Below are 24,236 nucleotides of genomic sequence, written 5' to 3' on the forward strand. Positions count from 1 at the left end.
CAGGGAATCATGTCCCATTTGACCTATGTGACAGTAACACTGCCTTGTGGCCAGGGGCCTGCTCTTTGTCCTGTGGTTTTGAACTTCTTTTCATTGCACTATTGCACACCTTCTTTAGCTTAAGTGTTGTTTATCTTGTTCTCTCTTCCTAAGAAGTCATGCTATATGCAAAGATACAGCAAACCTAACCATTTATGTTAACCTCATGGACCTACAGGAGAGAAGGAAGTGTACTTATTAGCAAGTATGGAGTTGAAGCATATGAAGATAATCTTAGCTGTACCCAAGAAGAAGGAGGAAATTATTTGTCATCAATGCTGCGTTTTTCCTGGCAAAGTACACAGGACACCAGTGAGCAGCAAAGAGAAAGGGCTAAGGCAAGCTGTTGGTCAGTTCCCTAGTACTGGAAGGGAAACATAATTCCTCTTGGGGTAAGCTTTTTGCTCTGAAGCTTCAGGTCCTTCCATTTCTTCCTTTTCTCATGCTGGAGAGGCATCTGAGAAGCAAAGCCATGCCCACACATGAAGCCAGGGTGCACCCAGGCTTACACAGGGCTGCAGCAGCGCTGCTGGTATGCACGACTGCCTGCAGATGCTTTGTCATGCTTCCTCTCAGCCACACACCACTTCTCCAAGCTCTCCTAAGCAGGCTCCAGGAGAAGTTTGGTGGTGAGCCTTGAGGTATCTTCAAGAGGAGAGCCAGGTGCTGGATGCAGGCAGGAGCTGTGAGGGAGTGCAGGCCTTTTCCTGTAAATGGTCCGATGAAGGGATATAAATATTCTCCCCCCCAGTTCTCTCTGGGCCTGAAGCTGACTTTCAGATTCTCAGACGAGACAGTCTTTTTCCAAATCCTTCCTTGTACACTTCTGAACAAATAGCAAACACTTGTGCTAGGAAAAAAAAGCCTTTGGGATATACATTTGCATGTCAATCTCTTTGTAGTGAAAAGTAAGTATTAAATATCATTATGGATCACGGTAGCAGATTTTTTCCAGCCAATGCTCGTCTTCTAGCACCTGCTGTTCTTCCAGCATCAAGAGTAATCTTCTAATACTGTTTGCACAGAACTGAAATTAAAGAAGAGCGTTTATCATTTCTCAGTAGAAGCAGCTACGTTACACTTCACAGCAACAGAATTAGAAGTTGAAGTTCCTCTAATTTTATTTACCGTACACAAGATTTTTTGATCACATTAATGATGCATTTTCCATCCGTTCCTGAAAGTAAATCTCAAATTTAGCTTTTAAGGCCTAGTTGATATCAACTTCCCATGAGCTGCTGTAACTTTTACACCTTCTTGCATAAAGGCAAACATGGAAAAAAAGATCTTACTAACTGGTGTCCTTCTTGAGACAGGAACTTTTCCCAGACAGAACTTAATTCAGCAGTTAAGTACTTCACATTCTGAGAGGATGAATTTTGTGGCATTCATGATGGAGCATAGGAACAATGGCACTATAATGTCTGCTAACCATGTCCTTCAATGCCACATCTACACGGTTCTTGAACATCTCCAGGAAGGTGACTCCCTTGGCAGCCTGGTCCAGTGCATCACCGCTCTCTCTGAAAAAGAAAATTGGCAATTTTGGGGCTCACATGAATAAGCCTAAGTCACTGATCAGTGACTGATGATAGGCTTATTCATGTGAGCCCCAAAATTGCTGATTTTCTGGACTGCTATTAGCATTACAGACCAGACAACATCCCAACTGTTATTTTGTTTGCATCCCAAACTTTGTTTAGGAGCAGAGGCCACTCCTGGAAGACTGTCATCCCTGTCTTAGGGATGACAAGAGACATCAGACAAGCTGAACTGAGAGGGATCTCTGGAGGATATCTGTTAAACCTCCCCGTTTCTATCAGAGACACCCAGAGGAGGTTGCCCAGGAACCACGTCCAAGGAGAAGACTCCATCACCTCTCTGGGCAACCTATGCCAGTGCTTTGCTATCTGCACAGCAGAAAAGTGCTGCCTAATGTTCATAGGGAACCTCCTGTGTTCTAGTCTGCGCTCACTGCCTCTTGTCCTGGCACTAGGCACGCACCACTCAGCAGAACCTGGCTCTGTCCTCTTTGCATTCTCCCTTCAGACATTCACACACATCGGTAAGATCCCTTTAAACCTCCTCTTCTGCAGGCTGGGCAGCCCCAGCTCCCACAGCCTTTCCTCAATGGAAGGGTGCCCCAGCTCCTTGGTCATTTTCACACCCATTCATACAGTTGGGCCTGTTCCAGTGTGTCCCTTTACTGGTCTCCTACGAAGTTTTGCACCACTTACCACTACCCTCTGGGTCACACAGTGCACCTGGATTTTGACCCTCCTTGCTGTCTGCTCATTCACCCCACACTTCAGCAACTTCTCTGTGAGGATCTTACGAGGAGCACTGTCTACCTGGACTCCAGTAAGGCCTTCACAACAGTCACTGCTCCCCCCTCACCCATCAGGGTGGGCACTTTACAGAAGCTTATCGTGCAGGTCAGGCATGGCTTTCCCTTTGTGAATCCATGCGGACTACTCCTGATGATTTTCTTGTCCTTCATATGCCTGGAATTGTACTCTCAGGATTAGCTGTTTCAACACCTTACCAGAGATTGTGGTGAGGCTGACACAGGAAGAATCTCTTGCAGTTTATATTAAAAGTTATCTTGCCAGTAGAGGCCTGTGCATATTTACACAGTCCATTTCCCACAGAGCTTTTTGTTCAGTTCTGCCAAAAAGGAGCTAAACATCTGCCAGAAGCCTTCCTCTGGCCTTCAAGGAAGGCTGAGTCAGGGTCAGAAAGGGGCCTGTGGTGTAGATTTGGAATGCTCTGACTCAGACTGCAGCAGGCTGCACTGCATACCACACTACAGCAGTGTACCTTGTTTTAATGTTATTTGCTCATGCACTTCCATTGTCTGTTTGGTATTAAATGTATGGACATGCTGTTGCTCCACAATCCACCCTAAGCCTGACACTACAGGATTTCCATCTGGCATGGATTGCTTTACTAATGCAGCTTTCCTAAATACTGTTAGTGCATCTGTATGTAGAGAATGAAGCAACTTGCTACCTTAACCATCAGCGCTGTATCAGTAAAGAACACATCACTGTTCTCAACTTGTAAAGATACTGAAACATTTGGGAAGTAGCAGCGTGTTCTATGGAAAGCAGGGGAAGATTGCTCAGTGAAAAAGCCCTACAAGACCTGGCTTGAATTCCTACAAACTCAGCAGACTGTTGAAAGTAGTAAGCAGAATATGAGCAATATCACCAATAATGGGCCTTACCAAATGCTTTTCTGCTTGCTTTTCAACACTTCTTTTTCCTTACCCTATACTCTGCAATTCTCCTTTCCTCTTCATCCTAGGTCAGATATCAGCATCATTCTATAGTCTCCTCCACTTTACATGTCTGGAACTTACTTCCACCCCATCCATCCTCTTTCAGTCATGTCCTGTACCCTCCAATACCCTCCCTGTTGTCCAGCTTTCTCCTTGAAGAAATCCTATGATAATCCACCTTGACTCTGGCTTTTGTTCTGTTTTCTTAATATAAACTTTCTCAATGCAACCAAATGATTTCTTCTTAATTATGAAAGACCCCACATTTTCGTCCTGATGATGAGCACTATGGCAGGCTTCTGGGAACCTGCTAGTACTGTGCTAGCTCAGTTCTCCCTTCTCCAGTATTCCTGCCATCCACACTGCTTCACCACATCCCACCCATCCCACCTCCCTTCCCGCATGCTGCTCCATTCCTCTCTTCAGCCTGAGCCTTGTCCCTTTGTTCCTGGTCCCCTCCAATTGCTGCTGTGCCTATGCAAGAGCTCCCCTCAGCAGCACTGCATGGGCACCTTGTCACAGCCCAGCTCAGACACAGTCATACCGCAGGAGATGCTGCAGTGACCTCCTCTCTATCAGGAGAGAGAAAACCCTTCTGAAGATGACATTCCTCTTTTGCTAAAGAATGAAACAAGTCAAATCACTTTGTTTGTTTTAATTGATCACTGATTAAGTCATAATACATTTCAAAGCAAAATATTCTGTTCAAGAACGTTGTGCCAAACATCAAATCTATTTTTCAACAATGTTTAATTTGATTATATTGCCTTTATATACATACAGGTATATAGATTTTCATTTTACTAGTAGCAAAAGTACATTGCATTTCCTGAAAGATGCCAAAACAAAAAGGACTTCAGTATCTGTTCTGTCCTTCCACACAACCCAAGCCGGAAAAATCACAGGTATAGAAAGTACAATCACAAGTACACGTAACTACAGCAAGGACCTAAGTCCTCACAGAGAGGTGACAAATGCTTCTAGGAGTCTACACTGCAAAAATACAGTACATTCCACTAAAGAGTTTCAGGAGTTCTCACAATGCCTCTCAATCCTCTTTTGGTAATAAAAGCTTCTGTGTCACAATGTATCCTTCATAAAAATGACTGAAAATTTCTGGAGTGTATGTCTGAAGTTTGATGCAGTCTAAGCTGCAGCTACCAATAATGAGCTCACCCGAATAGAGCAAACGAACACTGAGATTCCCCAAGATGAGAACCACACCTCAGCTTAGTCCGTCCTTACTCCCAGTCAGCACATGCTGGTAGCTGGAACTGCTCTGCACCAGAGACAGACTCAGGTGATGGGAAATCATACATTCCTTCAACAGCTTCTGCAGGTCAACCACCTGCAAGTTCTTGACAGAAAATGCCAGATTCAGAGCACAGGCAACTGTACAGAACTATTCTGAATCTATTTACAAAGCATTCATTGCAACTGTTAAGACAAAGAGCTAAGGAGCAACAAAGTTCCACAGTTAGGTATCCCCTGAAAATTTCTTGTGAGCAGCAAAGAGAAGTGATGGCCAATAACCACTGAGGCGTATTGACACTGCTGAGAAACTGCAGGCTGGCCGTGGGAGCTGAGTGCTCCGTGCAGCCCAGCAATCCCAAAGGGCAGCTGAGATTGCAGTTACGCTCAACCTCTGCTTTGGTTCGTGCAAAATGTTAATCCCTTGCATGCAGCTTTGAGATGGCCCGCATTCAGGAAGGAGCTGTTCCTTTGTGCTTGGCAAACAGCTTTAGAAGGACTTTCTACAATCAACATGAAAACGGAGGTAAAACAAGGCATTTTTCCATGCACACTAATTACCTTCATGGGCGCAATGCCAAAGACTTTGCCACTGTTTCAAGGAAATGTTCTTAATCAACACATACAGAATGGAGAGGCTACAACAGTGCTGAAGGAAGTGATAACAACGAGCAGAACTTCTCCTCCCAGACTCGATGCCTGGAAATTCATATCCACTCACAACGCTGAGCTCAACTCTGTGATTTTAATAGGAATGTAAATGCTTAACTGCTTGCTTTCATTTCTCTTCCCTGCTGTTAAGTTCAAGGAAATGTGACAGCACTAGAAAGCACAGGACAGGCATGCACAACGTTAAAGACACCAACATGGACAAAATGTTACTCTTCTCCATTTGGCAGATCCTAACCACATGCACTCTTCACGCCAACTCTCTTCTTTGCAGATTTCTGTTCTAAAAGAGAAGTTATCAGACTCTCCAGACCTAACAACAATGTAATATAAGCAACTTAATTCGGAAATAACTAGTGGAAATCTACCCTACTTCATAGAACCCAAGCACCTGGTTACTGCCACCTGCCCATAACCAGTCAGGAGCACTTCTGAAAGGATTGGAACTGCAGGCAACAGACCTACTGTCCTAGACCTGTCCTTACCAGCGTTCAGTAGGGACAGGTCAGAGAATTAGAGAACATCTGTGATACAGTATAGTTATAGCCCAGGCATCCTTCTCTATTCTTCCTTTAATTTCTGCTGCATTGAAGACTGCAAAGAATGAACTGCATCAACAGTCTGTCATCGTGAAGTAACAACAAACATGGGCCAGAAGGCATCAGGACCTGCTGGAAGAATTCAGGAGATGCTTCACAATACAGGGTTATAACTTCAGCATACCCCACAATACCAGGATTTACCTCAAACTTTGTAATCAGCAGCAGCAGACAAAAAACCTAGCTTTCAAGATGCACCCCATACAGCTCTCAATAAACAAGGAGCATGAGGAAGGGAAAAACCCTCATTCCCAGTCTGAGCTTTTTTTTTTTTTTTTATCTAACCATTTTTTATTACTGCTTTAAGACAAATTAAAAAAAGAACTAGATATCCTTCTTCCAAATTATCTTCTCATTTAAGACTAGTATCAGGAGCCAGTGTAAGCATACATACAATTTAAGTTCCTTCTTCCCACATTCACATAATTCAGAAAATTTAGTTTAGGCTTCAACTACGAGGCTCCTTTTATGGTCTTCCTTCTCCTTTATCTTATACTGAAAACACTATTTCATTTTACTGCATTCATCACTTAAGTCTTGACAATTTAAATATTTTGATTTACTTTTTAACTGTGTCACTTAACTGAGTTGAATATAAGGATGCATAAGAGCCACATTTCAGTAAAATCTTAACTTCAAAAGTTTACTGAACTCTGAGCCTCTCCCACATTCCTCTCCCTAGAAATGAAGCAGAAAGGAGCAGGATAGATAAACCAGACAGCTCCTTCACCAAAGGCCAGAGATGAGTAAGCTGTAATTTAAGCGTTCCTGTACAAATGGCTGTGGATTATTCCAAGAGCCAAATTGCATGAGTTTCCATGATATTTAAAAGGGGGAAATCAATTTGCAGAAATCTTCAGTTCCATATAAAACATTCACACATTTTTCCCTGCTCACTTGAAATCCTAAGGTTCTTCTCTGATGTTCAAGAAAGCTTTTCCAAACAAGAGTGGACAAAGAAAACCAGAGAAATGTGGCTACCATACAAAAAACACTACCAAGCAAATAGAGGAAGATATTTTCCTCCAAAACTTCAGGTTTTTTTGTTTGTTTTTTAATAATTGTACACAGTTCAAGAAGAGCCCAAAAATGTCTCAGTCTAGTTTCTTGTATGTGTTGAAAGTGATATGGACATTTAAAGTAGACTTCACATTTTTTTTTCTTATGAGAAAGCAGCTCTTCAGAAAGATTTTCTCTCAGCTCCACAGTACTCCAGTCATTACATGTCTGTTTTTAAACTTATTACTACAGATAGTTTATCTTAGAACTGTAAAGAACCATGCAGGCCTCTGACATTTATCCTGCCACAAGCCTTTGATTTCTAATGATGCAGATCATTATTGTAGAAAGCTGAAGTGTCCCAAGGGGGAAAAAAAAAAATCCTAAATCTCATCAGATTTCTTGCTTTCTGGCTGCTTCAAAACTGCAGCTGAACTACAACTGTTACTCTGAATAACATATAACCTTCCTGATCCATTGCAGGTGTCCAACTTGAAAAACAATTACAGCAGCTGAATAGATACGCAAATACACATACGCTGTTGATGAAAGGCTGGGTAAGTAGTTAAATGTGTCAGAGCTTAGAGACTGAATTGTACACTGCACTGCGTAAAAAAATATTGTGTACACTGGCTTGGCAGTGGAAAACTGCATCCAAGACACTCTCCAGGTGGCATTAGTGTATTCTTTTTTCCTGTTCAGATGCTGCTCAGCTGATTTTACCTTTGGTTGTTACAGCGTCCCTCTCAGTTAAGCATGAAAACCAGACAAAATGTCAAGATTAAAATTTTTTTTTTACCATTTGAATGCCAAACTACACTGTTTCAAGAGACTGCTACCAAGCTTTAATACAACAATACTGATTTTTGACATTTTCAAACTTGATTTGAGGATTGCATTTTGTTATGCTATGGAGCATAACAGTCATTGGTCAATTGTATTCATCTACCCCAGATCAAGTGAATAGCTGCTATCTGAATACAGATGAAAAAACATGGCAAGTTCTGTTCTCAAGTTGTACTAGCTCATCTTGTACTAGCTGGTGCATGGAAGGGGGATGAGCAGAAATACACCACCAATATATCCCTGTTTGCACATACACTGATGTCATGCATATCTCAGAAACACAGAAATTCAGACATGCAGCAAAGTTCGAAATACTCTCTACGTGATAACAAGTAATGTATCTTTCTCATAAGAAATCAAAGCAGAGCAAAATATTTTGTGCTTCCACATCAAGTCTTGAAAAAACATTACTATCAGAGCATTTTAAGTCCAATGGAAGGCATGCTCCACTGAAATCAGAAGAAAACGATATTTAAAGAACTAGTAAAATAAGCACTGGTAAGAGCAATGCCTTCCAAAGGTTCATAATAAATAACAAAATAGCAAGAACATGCAGACTTTAAAGCCAAGATTTGTTTCTAGATTCATAAAGAATAATTTAAAAAATAAGAATAATAAAAAAAAAAACATCAAGAACAACCCTGGTTGACTTTCCTCACAATTGAGGTCTTTTTGGCTAACCTATTAATTTATTGTAAAGAAGAAGGTATTGTCAGAAAATATTTACAGAATGATTATCAGATTGATTACATACAATACAGATGAAAATATACACCTTCAGATTTGAAACAAGCCAAAGAAATTCACTGTTGATAACTAAAGCACTTCAAATAAGGCGACAGGCACAAAACAACAAAACTGAATCACAAAACTACTGAAAAAATAAATGAAAGTGTGGTAGAGTAAGGTAAAGCAAAGATCAATAGAATTGGAATGATTTAGAATTGATCCGCGTGTACCAGAGACCATGGAAAAAATCCGTTTTGCTATATATAAAATCTGAAACAAAATGTTTATCCCCAGGCCATGATTTCTTCAAGTACTAAGCAGTTGTTTTCTTAATGCATCTACGTAATGCTTTGTACTTATGTCTTACAAAATACATCATCACATTTAAGTGTGCACTGCAAACTGTGCTGAAATCATGGAAAAGCACTTCATAAACCATAGGCAAGCAAGTCACATCAATGCTCAGCTCCAGTTTTTGGAAGTAGTTTGAAAAAGATGAACTTTAGAAGAGGGACTTGGACCCCTGGTTTTCAAATTCCGACCACGCATCGCTCAATTCCATGAAGATCATTTTGGCATACTGCTCGTAAGGTTGTCCTGTCGCCTGAGAACAAAAAGAACATTAAAAGCATAAAGCATAAAGGAATTTTGTGGTTTGTGAAGCATCTCAACCTTTCTTTTTGTTATTTACTTGTTTTGTTGTTTACTTGTATAGCAAACATTAGACTACAGTGTGAGTACCATGTTCAGGCACAGAGCACTGCCTTCTTTTACCCAAATTTTGCTACATGTGTCCTTGTTTTCCTAACATTACTTCAAACTCTAGCGTACTCTGTAAGTAATTAAGACTTAAAAATTATTTATGAGAAGAACAGCTTAGAAAACGTTTCAGCTAACAGCTCAAAAAAAAAAAACCCAGCCATTTTCAAAATAGCTTCCTGACAGCCCTAGTGGTATCATACAGTAACGTTTGAACTTGAAATTGTTTGCAGTCAGCGTTAACTGCACATAACTGCCTGTCTGTTCGGCTCCATGCTTGAAGGAACAGAGACAGCATGCTTCTGATTCCCTGCCTCTGGGCCAGCCCAACCCCATGGTAATTAAAGATGCAGTTCCACACGATGCAGAGCAACAGATTCTTTACAACACTGAAGTAAAGCCTCAAAGGCACCTCTCCATGTCTCTGCCCTTATGCTGCTTGGCTTTTGCCAGCAGTAGCACATTGACTCTTTTGTGTGCTGCTGTAACTCCAGGCGTCTGAAAAGATAAGGCCAAAAAAAGAATGCTTCAGAAAGGTCTTGCAGAAAGCACCAAGAATAGCACTAAGTTGTAGGAAACCATGCAGCCAGGAACAGGAAATAAAAGAGGGAAGGAAAGAAAGATGTCCTGTTTCTTTGTTTTGGATGCAACAGACACAGGACTTTGACATCTACTCCCTAAACCATTAGAGGTAATCTTGAAAAGTCAAACTAGGTATTATTTAACACTTACCTTTCATACCTAAAGCACAGCCTAGAACAATAACTCAGAGCAAGAATCTATCTTCTTGTACTGGGATACAGTAAGAGAATGTACTAAATACTTTCAGAAAAGTGAAATGTCATTATGTTTATTGCATTCTTTTTTTTTTTTTTTCAGTTGCTGAGTAATTTCCAGTAAGGATGTTCCATGGATGTTCCACAGTTTTGCTGTGGCATTTCCTTGGTCTTCATGCACTGGCAAACACCCTAGAAAACCTAAAAACACAGCTGGCAGAAATAAAGCAGAATCTAGTAGTTATCATTAGATCTGCGAGAAGCCAGTCAAGCTCAACTGATTTCATTGGCTAATTACCTTCTGGGAATATTGTATTTGATAAAATTTTATCTGTTGAATTCTGTGCCATGTCAGGATTACATGATTATCATGCACAACGTGGATGCAGCTTCAGAAGACAATGGAATTGAAGCAAAAAGCATCTGGAATCCCAGTCAAGAACTAACACTACAGCATCCATCAGGGACTCATATAGCACAGTAAAAAGAGCTTCTGTTCCTTCTGTCTACAGAGAAAACACCAGAGGAAAACACTCACCTTATCTGGATGAACTACAAGCACCGCTTTCCTGTAGTATTTCTTCACTTGTTCAGGCGTTACCAGATCTGCCATGCTAACTGGCTTCCATTTATTTTCCCCTTCCCAAAGCACTGTATGAAGAGTAGATATTAATGCTCTGATATTTCTCTCCTTTCCTTCAATCCATTCAAGAATCTGGGAAAAACAGAACGCATAAAAACTGAATGCAACAATGCAAGCATTCTCTGCCTGTTTAGAGAAGTAGCTCTCATGCTGCACAATATTAAGACCCAAGTACAGTAGTGTTGTTGTATTCAGCACCCAAGTCCAGTTGTCTTACTACATTCATTCTTGAATCCAGATCATTAGCAGCCAGAAGTGATACATTTGCTACTAGATTAACTGGCAGTTAACCAGCTTTGTAGAGAAATTATCATTAGAAAATAAACTGAAATAGCTGTATATTTTAGTGCAAGTAGAACCCTGTACAATTAATGACAAGATAATGGAGAGGTAATTGAAAGGAGTAATTAAAAACATCTGTTGATTACGTTACCTCCCTGTCAGAGCACAATATTCATTTCCTAATATTCTCACCTGATTTGTACAGAACTTTCAGTTCACATACGCTAATAGTTAACGTTTACTTCACACTCTGCACCTCTGCAGATTACTTCTTTCAAATATCCCCACGAGACTCAGAACAACTATTCACTCCACTGACTTCACAACAACACTAAAAATGTATTATATGCAATATTATCAGCAAAAAGTCCGAGCAGGCGATCAGCCCTCATTCTGGAGTGTGTCTCTACCAACAGAAGCAGCACTAGCTAACTGTTAAGTGCAAGTGGTCACCCTCAAGATAGCTATTCTCATTTGCCTGTCCCTTAAAAGTTTTGTGTTACCAGTTAAGTCCATCTTTGCTAAGGGGATGTTTGTGAGACTGAAGATGAACAGTTTTGGTTTCAGAAAGCATACAAGGTATATTCTTAAGTTTTCCAGGCTCAGTTGAAAGAAAGAGGAACTTGTATTACTTACACACAGTTGATGCTCTTGTTCCTACTGTTTCATTACAAGTTGACACTTGTTCATGCTTATCAACTTACACAGTAGTAAAACACAGTTATTTAAATACAAACAAAGCTTCCCCCCTCTGCTTTACCAATTTTTTTTGTCTTTCAATGTATCCTTCTACTTTGTTCTCAGTAGTTCAAAGTACAATCTTAGATATACATTTAAGTTGATCTCTGTTTAACAAACCTTCAGTTTCAAGGGGTCCATATCTTTAGACATTTCTTGTTTCCTCATCTCAGCAATTGTTTTTGGCCCCTTTTTATCAGATTTTGCTGAAAAGCCTTGATTAGATAATAGATCCTCAAAGTCATTGGCTGAAACTTTTGGCTTTTGACCTATGAGAGAAGAAAAACATTAAATAAAATTACATGAGAAAACACATTAGCTGTGCAAACACACTGCACTCAGATACACCTGCATGACATTTATCACTACCATAAATATTCTTCAGTTGCTTAATAAACTCCACAAGGTAAAAAAAAAAAAAAAAAAAAGGACAGAAATAGAAAGTCATTGACAAGTTTTCAGTCCAGTAAAACAGGTAATCTCCAATGCATATTTATGACTAAATGCTTGCATGTTCTTTTCTCTCAAAAGCTGAGTAGATCTGGGGGAGAACATTTATCTATTCATGTGTTTGGAAATTGTTTTGTTTTCCACTATAAAATAACTTCAGATGTGCTGCAGTTTTTCAGATGACTGAATACTTAACGGTTTAGTCAGAAATGTATCATGCATTTAAATACATTGAAACTTACGCAGAATAACAAACCAACCATCAACAAGAACAGTTACAGCACTGTTATAGAACATACATTCTAGAGAACTGCAGGATTGAAGTTGGGTGAGATCTCTGCATATTACCTAGCACAATCCTCATTCAGAACAGGGACAACCAAATGCACTGCTCAGAACTTTATCATGTTGAGGTTCACCTATTTTTGAGGTATTAATCACCTGCTAAAACCATTAATGTTACTCCTGCAGAGCCTTGGGGTCAAGATAGGGCAAGCATCTTGAATGCTTCAGGGGTATTTGGTCAGGGCCTGGTGCTAGGCTCACTGGAAGGTGCTGGAACAGGCATGTGGGGCAGCGTGTGGGGCACCAATGAGGTTGGAGGGCATGCTGTGGTATACTGGGGGCATGGCAGGATATATCAGGGCATGATGTGGTACAGTGGAGCATTTTGAGGGCTCGTGGCCCTATTCTGAGAACTCATAGCCCAGCTGCCAAGAGTTGAACACAACAATCCCTAGGACTCCCTTCCAACTTGGGATATTCTCTGATTCTACAAGTAATCACCACATTCCAGGGCCTATTACAGCTTGCTAATTACACTTTCTGTTCTCTAATTGCATTTTCCTGTGTTGCAAATTGTCTCCACCAGTCTCTCACTGTTACCTCCTCCCAGACAAAGATCGACATCACTTCAGCTAATGGATGTACTTGTTCACCTGTGAGCCAGTGAAAAGACAGCATAATCCCACTATCAGTACATCTGAGATTTATTCTCACTCCTCATAAAGGCTAATACAGAAAGACAACACAACCACTTTAAGAAATTGGTTAAAAGAAATTTATTTGCTCCCCTTCCCACATGTTTGAAACACACAGATTTCCAGTAAGTTTAAGCTTAGTGATGACCTACTATTCTTCAGGTAGGAAAAAGGGGTGCAACCTTTTGTCTACAAGCAATTCTATCAATTATTTCTCCTCACTGCATTTATGCAAATTTATATTCTCAATCTACGGTCATGAAGCTACTACCTCTTTGGATAGGAGATTTATTAGTTTATGCTCAGACCTGCAAATATTTGGCCCATTGTCAGCTTGTCTATGATATTTTAGTGTAGCTTTGCACCAGGTTTGTCAAACTCTCTACTAACTTACACTAGGTATGACCTAAATGTAAACAAAGAAAAAGACTGAGGTACAAAAGTTTGAAGCTAACAGTGAATCTAACTTTATACAGGTCATTATAAGCAATGCTTTCAGAAAACTTACCAAAGCTTGGGGTTCTGACTCCCCTTTCTTCTCGTCCTCCAATAACACTGAAGTTCACTGTGTAGTTAGGTTTAGCTTGTGCACTAGATTTAGTTTGGGACTGCCAAGAAGTATTTTGTGGTTTTGTGGGTTTCTGCCACTGACCTCCTGACTTCTGAGATGGAACAGTTTTCTGAGCGAACCCACTAGAGGAGAATCCACCTGTGGAGGAACCTAAAGGTAATAACTAAATTAATTGCTCAGCTTGATATCTGTCGCTTGTTTAAAGAAAGAAAGACACTTTGGCCTTAATATCTAACCATACACTTCACTGTGACACCTCCACATACGAGAAAGCATTAAAAGATTTTCTTCTCATTAACAACCAGGATAGCAGGAGCTAGAGCCATTTATTAAAAGTCTTCCAGTCTTACATTAAGTTCCCAAGTGTTAGTTTACACCAGAAGCATTCATTCATCTGAATGTGCACTTGCCAGAAAATAGTTCAGAAGTGACAGCAGTTATGCCCACAGATTTACTGTACTTCAGTATCTGTTAACAGTGGACGCGCCATCCCTGGAGGCATCCAAGGCCAGGCTGGATGTGGCTCTGGGAAGCCTGGTCTACTGGTTGGTGACCCTGCACATAACAGGGGGGTTGAAATTAGATGATCATTGTGGTCCTTTTCAGCCCAGGCCATTTTATGATCCTCTGATAATAGACAATGAAAACTAATAATATTATCAAGAATATGTAACATATTGAGGATATTTTCAAATGAATGCTTTCAAAGCCTCCTTAGTGGTCTCTTGCACAACTGCTTTAGAAAGATAGTTAATGTTACAGAAGCATTATCAACAAATGTTACAGACAACAGGAAAAAACACTGAATCTTATACAAGACAATGTAATGAATCAACTGTAAACTATAGGCCCATGTCTTATTAACCTAATATTGCACTAAGTTGTTAGGATTTTATTTCCGTTCTTTTAGCTGGTATTGAGACAGCTGCTTAGCAGCCTTATCGGCTACACACTTCAGGAAGAACACCCAAGACTTCTTTTCCAGTCTACAATACTCATTATGAACAAATTAAGCTGAGTAAAAAGCTCCAACCTTTAACATTATTAGCTCTTTTGTTTAATTGATGAGAATGAATTCTAGATGCATTCTCAACCAAGCTGCCATTAGACTGCCCTTGACTGACTTTGGGAAGACTTCAAGAAATTCAGTTCCTTTGACAAGGTGCAGCACAAAACTTCCTGGCATACACCTGTCATAGGGAAAAAAATAGTGTGACGGCTGAATTTAAACACACCTAAATTTTCCTGTAAGGGAAACATTCCACATTCACACTTATGATACTCCAAAGCAGAAAGCAACTTCTATCTCTGAATAATTTCCTAAAAATAACAAAACAAATTCCAGATCAGTGGTCAAATACATTTACACAAACAGGAAACCAGCCATTAAGCTTGATGTGAATAAAACACTATTACTTCAAAGATGGGAAGCCTTCTTTGATCACTCAGTACTGAATGACAAGCTTATGATCCAGTCTCACTTGCTGAAGAAAGTCAATTTGTATTTCCATCTCTAACTGTCTTTTTAACCAGCTGCTGCTGATTAGAACTTAATTTTCAGCTCAAACCAATTCCAGGCCAGTTTAAATTCACTTGTTCTTGTTTCTCCCTTTTTATTTGCCCTAAAAATTCAAAATTAAAAAAAAAAATAAAAAAAAAATCACCCAAGCTTCTCTGTCTGGACACAGCAATGTAAACTTATCTTCCCAGTGATCTCCCACATCTCTCCTCTCCCCAGTAATACACTGCTGTGACTAGCAGCTACAAGAAACAGCTCAAAAAAACCAATGTCTCCCCAGAGCCAAATAAGAAATACCATCCTATACCTCTGAATAGTTCACCTGGTAAAACCTGTTACTGTAACACATCACCTGACAAAATTCCCCCCACAAGAAGCACCTCACTGAAGAACTGCTTTGAGTTACTCTAATCTTCGGTCACTTCACCTTATGAAATTTACAGAAAACAAGCCCCACAGCTATCAAAGCTCATGACCTTGCACTCTAAGAAGTAAACTCATTCTACTGCTCATTCAAATCATTCTATGTTATTTTAGTCTTCAAGGCCAACCAGTTCTTCCTGTACTGCAAACCAGTGCCTGACTTTCAGCAACAAGTTTTTAAACAGCATATTCCTACTTTCTGATACAAGATCATTACCAGAAATAGAGTGTGTTAAGACCAGTTATCACAGATAACTCATACCTTACTATTAGCATAACACTGTAATCATCCTTAGCTACTGTTTTTTTACATAGCATTCCCAATTAAGGAGTGTTCACTTGCATAACACCTTTCAGACTAATTACTTGGAAGTCCAAAAACTCCTATGAAAAGACAATAGTGAGTTCAAACTGCAGGTATTATGCCTCCTCAAAAATTCATTTCAAGCTTAAGACCAACTAGACCTATTACATCTGGCCATTTTTGTATGTAGTCATTCATCCTATTGAAAACTATCTGCAAGATTAATGAACTAACTCCAGTATCAGCACAGTTTTCTCCACTAGTTCACTGTGCATCATATCTTTAAGTCAAACACAAAAGGAATGTTTTACTCACACTATCATGATAGCAAGTACATATTTATCTGAAATGGCTGAACCAGAATACTTTTGCAAACTGTTCAATGTAGAGCAGCCTTAAGGATAATGCTTCAGCATTAAGAGTTTTGCAAGGCAGCAGAATAGCCAAATACTGCACATTACCTTGTACTTAAATAAGGTAATTTCACCATGGGCATACTGAATGTGCAATACTAACAGCCACAGCAACAAAAGTCTGCCACCTTCGAGCTAAGGGGAAAAGCACATTTCTGCAACTCAGCAACTACACTCTGCACCAAGCCATTTCTTGGATTCTTGGCAGCTAGTCACATTAAACAGCCACCAATTGGCCATTAGCAATGGCAGTGCGACACTGAAAAATCAAAGACTTCAGCTCTTTTCATTGCCTTTATTTTTTCTGCTGTTCACGAATATCCCTGGGCTAATTCATGAGTTTATGTGAATACAACATCCTAGGACAAGTATTACTCTGGGGTGCGTTCCATCTTGTACACAACTGCAAATTGGCAAATGTTTATAACGCTGATGGAATTGCGTGTTTATGACAAACACAAATCAGGCCCAAACATGACTGATTTGAGCAGCAGAGCTATGAAAGCCCACTGAATTCAAACAGAAGTACTGAACTGACTATTCTTTCTTCTTAGTTAGGACCAAAATAAAAGGAATTTGATTAAGCTTTCCATTTTGTATCCTTCACAGCACATTAACCACAGCGTTAGATAAGAAATCCCATGATCAGTTACTGAATCAGGGACACATGGTTTCTGCTACCTTCTCAACTAGATTACACAAGCAAGCTGCATAACGTTTCTAAACCACAGTTGTAGTTATCTTCTGCAATATTTTGTAAGTTTCAAACCATCTCTGCAAAGGCTCCCTCTTTTCCTACTATTTATCTGCTTTCAGTAACTCCATGAAGCTTGTTGTTACCACTGAAAAGGAAACTTTATATAAGCTATCTTTACACAAGCTGCCAATTACACTTACTGGAACAAGGAGCAAATCAGGAACAAGAGAAACATTAAGTTCAGACTTACAAAAGTAAAATCTTACCTGGAAGACTAGATCCAAGATTGGCAAGATCAGCAAAAGGATCAAAGTTCTGAGATTTAGCCTGACTGAAGGATGAACCTGAAGACACACTGGACTGGCTCCCTGTGGTAAAAACTTGACCTGTATAGTGTGAAAACACATAATATACGTAAGAGTATTTGGAAAGTGAGAAAATGAATAGAAGTACTATTTAATCAATTCCTCATATACACCTCAGCAATCTGCTATAACATCTCTTCTCATGAGAGGAATGACCATTGCTACAGGCAGCTGAAGCTATTTGGTTCCTATGCCTTTGAGCTCTGAAAATCTAAAGTGCCTCTACTTTAAAGAGAGGCTTCAAGCACAAGAGCAAAGACTTCTTTAAGAAACAAACCAAAAGGTGCGCAGACATGTTTAGCAGTTTCAGCTCGCTAAAGTGATGAAGTTTGGAGTGTTTCTTATGCCCTCTAGTGGAAGAATTTAATTCATTCTACCTTCAAAAAGAGACTTCAACTGTGGTGCTGATACATTGCTGGCTGCTGAAGAATCTGCCCAAGAATCCCATCCACCTAAGAGATCTGGATGGCTTGTAGAAGATGATATTTTAGGTGGCTCTGGTGCCAAATTTCCTGTAGAAGAAAATATCCATTTTTATTCTTTTAAGAAAACTGCCACAAAAAAAAGAATATTTTTGCCAACACCAATAAAGCTTACAAGTTTTTCAGCTGGCCAATTACAAAGCTAGCTTAAATCCCCATAACAAATTATGTGTTCTTAAACAGGAGTAAGGAGTGCTTTGCAACTGAATTACTTTAACTGAATTTCAAACATCCCAACAACTTCATAGAGAGCTTCATTCCAGACAATGATATGAGTTCAACAGCAGAGGTGTGCGGAATGCTACAAAGCACACTCCTGTTTCTGCCAACATAGCGGGTAACCAAAAAGCATCAATGTCTTATGAAACAACGTTCTATTCTCTGAACAGCCCAGATGTTACACAGCTGGAGCAGGGCCACCGCAACATGTGGATCTGCTACACCAGGTCTTGCAGGACAAAGCAAGCTCATAAAAAGAAAACAAAAAAACAACACTGAGAGCCCTCTTAGGGTCAGTATCTTCATGAATGCACTGATCATGAGAATATTGCTAGAATGGCCTCTTCCATAGAAAGATTAGGAGAATCATTAGTTTAGTGAATAAAATGCACTTTTCTATGTGCAAAGCCAGACCACCACATCAGCTGAAAACAGACCGCCTGTGTTGCATGCAGTGGTGCTATCATTAATTTGTAAAGTTACCCCTTCAACACAGGTTTGTAACTGCCACCATGGCCCTTGCAAGTGATCACTCCCCTTCTCACACACAATATCTGAAGTGAACCATATGGAGGTATTTGAAACTGAGCACCTTTTTTTGAAGCACACCTTGTAGATACCCCTAAGGCAGCTTAGATACTGACTGAACCTTTTCTTTTACTTCTATGTCAACAGTCAGTGCTACAGCAAGAGATGGTATTTCTGTAAAACATTTCAAATACCTACAATTTAGAACATTAACCCAGACTTTCTTACCTGAATAGGGACATCTTGATACTTTGGAATGTTTTATCTATTTTATGGCTTTTCTACTTCTCTCTACTTCTCTCAGCCTCTCAACATTACATTCTAAATATTGATACCAAATCACACAGGCTAGTTGACCTTGTTCAAGGAAATAACTGGAAGCTTCTTAAATAGCACTTTCACCACTACAATTCACTGTCTAATTCAATTAGAAAGTAACACTTCGACCTTCCAGTTGCATAAAGAACACACCAGATGCTCTACAAAAATACCTGCTGACAGCCTCTATTACAGAAGTTTGCAGCTGCATGTAAAAGACATTGGAACAAAAGATATTGCACAGCTGTTAAAGTCTGCTGAATGGACAGCAAAATTTTTTGCCCTCTTCAGACTTAAAAGTCATCTCCCAAAATAAGATACCTACCTTTTATTATAAACTACTCAACTATACATTAGGTTTTCTTTATTTAACTTGTCATCACAGGAAATCCTTTAATCACTGATGACAACAGGATTTTGTATGAACCAAGAGCCTTGCTTATATGATGCACATTTAAGCTTGCTTAGAGTCTGACTAAGAGCACAGTCACCACAGAAACCAGAGGAGAAAGCCACACTGATCATGCAGGTTTCTTCTGATCACTTTCCATGTCTCATGCCTGTTGTTTTTTTTTTTTAAATACCAGGCAAACTCATACTCACAGGAGTCAGATTTCCATTAAAGATTACCTACTTTTGCATCCAAACAAACCAATTCAGTTCTCAGAAATGCTCACTGAACAATTACCTACTAAGGAAAAATGGACACGCGTCCTTCCATTGAAAATAGTTCGGTATTTTAAGTGTGGCCACTCAAGAACTGATAACCTGCTCTTAAACTGAAGTGAACAGCCATCTCATATCCTAGCTTCTCTGTCAAGTGAAGAAAGATTTACACCAAAAATCCTTTTGCCACACTGATGTTTTTAGTAGCAACTGATCAATATTTTTTTATATTCTGTCCTGTAATATCTTAACTGACCATATATTCTTTTGAAAGTATCAGAATGAGTGCAGCCAGCACGAGCAGGGCAGCGATTGTCCCTCTGTACTCAGCCCTGGGGAGGCCGCACCTTGAGAGATGTGCTCAGTTTTGGGCCCCTCAATTACAGGAGAGACACTGATATCCTGGAGTGCATCCAGAGAAGGGCAACAAAGCTGCGAGGGGTCTGGAGCACAGGCTTTATGGAGAGCAGCTGAGGAAGCTGGGATTGCTCAGTTTGGAGAAGGGGAGGCTCAGGGGTGACCTTATCACTCTCTACACCTGTCTGAACAGAGGTTGAGATGAGGTGGGAGTCCGCCTCTTCAAGCATATAACTTGCAATAGCATGAGAAGGAATGGCCTCAAGTTGTGCCAGCAAAGATTCAGTTGCGATGTAAGGAAAAACTCCACGAGAGAAGGTTCTGGAACGGGCTGCCCAGGGAGTAGTGGAGTCACTGTTCCTGGAGGTGTTCAAGAAATGCTTAGATGCAGTACTGAGGGACACGGCTTATGGGAAACACTGGTGATAGGCAGACAGTTGGACTGGATCATCTTGGAAGTCTTTTCCAACCTTGGTAATTCTATGATTCTAAGTATCTCCTATAAATTCAGATTACATTTTAAAGCTCTTTAAAATTTTATGCTACACTGAGAAATAAGTCAAAAATTTTAGTCATTTTAATCATCAAAGATCAGCTTTTCTCCTGATAACTATACAAGTGTAGTAATTGTTTACTACCAAGTAAAGCTTATCCATTTATCTATAATTCTAGACAATTACATCTACCCCAAGAGATTCACCCTATCCAACAGTGATGTTACCAATTTATTTTTAATGGGTTTAATACTTTTCTCAATTCACCAACCAGTGTTTGCACCTTCCTCTACTCTCTCCACACAATTTTTCCAGGCCTGTCATTTAAGTGAACACCTTCCTTTGCAGTTTCTTTTTCAATGCTAACTAGCAATTATCTTCTCACTCATTCATATTAAAAGCAGTAACTATTAGTATTCTTCATTTTCACATTAAAATTAATACCTGTGACTGTACCTGTGACTGCGTAGAACATTAAGGGCTCAAATACATACTCAATTTCAGCTTAAAACACAGAAGGGCTGTCATTTAAAAGGTAAACTGAAAGAAAATGAAATGCTACCCAATTTCTCAATTTCCACATGAATTCTGAAAGCCTGCATAGAAACGGTTTCAGTAACTCAAAAATATTTGGAAATGCATAACAGTAAACTGAGGATGAGAGCATTTTTAGCATATTTTGCATATGTTGACAGAAACCTCTACAAACTATATTAAAATACTGGACAGCCTAACACATTTATGAGGGTAAAAGCTATCACCAAAGTCAGAGAAACAAAACACAGAACATCAAGCATAGAAGGTGGGTATCTTAAAATATTTTCTTCCTTCCATACTTGTTCAAATGTTACAGACAACAAAACACACTGGTAGTCTCCTTTGGTCCACAGATAAATATTTAGAGTGCAGAAATTACCATTTGAGTACCTTACATTTTGTATGAAAGAGGGTTCTGCCAGTTAGGGCTTTGAAGACCTGTCTCCGAAGAATGGCTAAGTGTACTGGCATTACTTAAGCGGAAGAGGGTTAGGGGTGAGAGATTTCAGAAGAAAAAGACAGACTCATGTCAGCACTGCCCAACTGGAATGCCAGGAGGCAAATGGGCATAGACTGAAAAACAGAAAGCTCAATTTCAACACTGTTCTCTTTCCTGTAAAAGCAGTCACAGGCATAAGATGCCCAGACAGGCTGTAGAGTCAGCACTTGGAGATCAAAATATACAAATCAGAAAGGACACAGTTCTGGGCAGCTTGCTCTACTTAACCATGTTTTGAGCTATCAACTAGACAATCACCAGAATAAACTGCTTCTGAAGTGAGATAGATTATAGTGAACGCTATGTTTCACAGATCAGTGTTGAAATTTAGAAATCTTTTAACAGTTAAAAAAAAATCACTATGTTTAGTAACTATAAGCAACTTTGACCACAATATTGGCCTAAGTGACAACTGACAACTACACAACTAAAACATGCATCTATTACTTTCTTTATAGAAATGAACACTTTGCAAATGAAGCAGTAAGAGGGATCTTCTTGGCAGAACCAATCACAAAAGCAGCATAACTCCTAAACTGATGGTAGAGACAGTATTTACATTGCTAGTCTTTTATCTAAAAGAGAGCCTTTACTTAAGCCAAGCAAGTATTGTGTCTTTTTACCCAATTTCTCTGTAGCTAACACTCAGGACTACATCAGACAGAGGTAGAGCCAACTACATCTATTCTACTAGGAAAGGCATCTCAAAACTGCATACAAGCTATATGAAGAAGACACTCTTAGAGTCAGGACTGAGGAATGTGATATCACAGTTCCTAAATACAGCTTCATTAAGAAGCAATGCAGTTCTGAAGAACAATATTATCCTGTCCTGTTATTCCTGACAGCACACACTTTATTTAATGTCTGTATTGTGCCTGCATGGCAAGACTTTGTCACAAGGGTTTGCCTCTGTGAGAAGAGGCTAGAGATTTCCCTGTACTGGACAGACCCACCTCAGGATGCGTCCTGACAACATGGTGATGCAAGTTCTCTAGGCCCTGCAGCCTACAGAGGACACGAGAGCAGATCTCCACATGCAGCTCGAGGAGGAGCCTCCAGAGCAGCACTGCATGGGGCCCGGAGGAGGTACAGCCAAGGAGCGTCCCCACAGGAGCAGCCCCAGGCCAGAGCTGCAGCCTGTGGAATGGAACCTACAGTGGGGCAGGAGGGCTGTGGGAGCTGCATGCTCATGGAGGACAGTACTGTGTGGAAAGGTCTCATGGTGGAGCAGTTTGTAAAGAACTGCAGTGCATGGGAAGGATGTGCGCTACAGCAAACCATGAAGGACTATATTCTGTAAGAAGAACCATATGCTGCAAGGAGGAGCCCATGCACGGTAACTGTGAGAGGAAGAAGCAGCAGCAAAGTAGCTCCCATCCCTCTCTGTGTGGAAAAGGAGGCTGAAGTGTCAGGAATGGAAGAGTGAAGTTGAGACCAGAAAGAAGTGAGGCAAGGGGACGGTCTTTGTTTCTTACTATCCAACTGTATTTTTAATTAATAATAAACTGGTCTTTCCTAAAACAAGCCTGTACCCAGTAACTGGTAAGTGATCTTCCTTTAACTCAGTCACTGAATTTTTTCCAGCTTATTTTCTCCCACTTTCCTCTGGGTGAGAGGGAACAAGAGCAAAGCTGTGGGCATCTAGCAGACAGCCAAGGTTAACCCATCACGGTCTCTGCAAAGAGTATCTTCTATAAATGAAGGAAAATTAATCCTAAGCAGCTAAGAAGATATTTTAGAAATCAGTAATTAAAAAAATAAAAAAATCAGTATTTAGAAATCAGCCATCTGAGTTAGAGTTATGTGTTTTCAAAGCACAGCAACTGAAAAAATTGTAGAAGACAATTTTTCCATTCTTATTCAAAATACCATCAAATCTTAACCACTTACAGCTCCTTTACACATCCTGCCATCCTTCTGAAAACACCTGTTCTAATCGGTAGCCCTTTATTTTTATTGTGCTCCTATCCTCGTTTCTAGGAGTAATGGAAGACAAATAGCTTTACAAATTCTATTTTTGTTGATTTGGATAAATGCTGACTAACGGGTCACAGTATAACCATGTAGTTGCTCCTTTTCTTTCAAAAGAAAATGAAATAAGTAACACCTCTGGCTCTGTGACACCATCATTTTTATAACGGCATATTTCTTTAAATAATGAGCATGCATAGACGCTCTATTTAACAACATTTCAGACATACATGTGTAGGATGGAAATAGGGAAAGAAGCAACGTATTACAAAGCCTTCTGTTTAAGGATAAATAGATTTCAGAATAAGTACATGAATAAAAGGCTTCGTCAAGAATCCATCAGGAATCAAAGGAAGCAAATAAGATTAGAGCATTACATAATGTATCTTGTAAGTATTATCAGGACACATGCGGGTCAAGAAGGTTCCAGATAGCTTCAGCTTGTATTTTAAGATCTAGTTATACCATAGCTTGCTTGAATCACTCAGTTCTTTTCAAAGACTTTCAGAAAGACTGAAATCTCAAAACATTCAAAATGCTATGTAGACAACAGAATGCTGTAATTTGTGATTGCTTAAAACCCTTAAGTTTTAAGAGCTCTTGGGGGAAAATCCAGCTCCTAACAGGAGGTCAGCAATTCTAGAAATCCCCTTGCGTCATAAATATTACAATATATTGTACAGGAAGACCTTGCAGCTTGGTACACGTGCATCTGTTACAAGAACATGGAGCTAGTGGTCACAATGAGCAAATCTATTGAAACGCTAACCCACCTTGACTACAACAAAAGACAAATGCACAGAGCAGCAGAAACTGCTGCAAAACAG

At 39.8% G+C, this 24,236-nt stretch overlaps 1 protein-coding gene across 1 annotated transcript in view; it reads right to left on the bottom strand.

Moving 5' to 3' along the window:
• Nucleotides 1–3,962: 3,962 nt before the first annotated feature.
• GAK (cyclin G associated kinase) overlaps nt 3,963–24,236 on the bottom strand; it is a 67,855-nt gene continuing 47,581 nt past the window's right edge. Inside the window, exons 23-28 of the mRNA XM_042866223.1 lie at nt 17,713–17,847; nt 17,237–17,356; nt 13,552–13,764; nt 11,734–11,882; nt 10,489–10,665; nt 3,963–9,019 (exon numbers count right to left, since the gene is read on the bottom strand). Coding sequence (XP_042722157.1) covers nt 8,918–9,019; nt 10,489–10,665; nt 11,734–11,882; nt 13,552–13,764; nt 17,237–17,356; nt 17,713–17,847 — 896 coding nt within the window. The 3' untranslated portion in view covers nt 3,963–8,917. The remainder of the gene's footprint in view (nt 9,020–10,488; nt 10,666–11,733; nt 11,883–13,551; nt 13,765–17,236; nt 17,357–17,712; nt 17,848–24,236) is intronic.

The sequence above is a fragment of the Lagopus leucura genome, unplaced genomic scaffold (assembly GCF_019238085.1).
Source record: "Lagopus leucura isolate 7727_CA_CO unplaced genomic scaffold, USGS_WTPT01 Super-Scaffold_810, whole genome shotgun sequence".
NCBI classification, from domain to species: domain Eukaryota; kingdom Metazoa; phylum Chordata; class Aves; order Galliformes; family Phasianidae; genus Lagopus; species Lagopus leucura.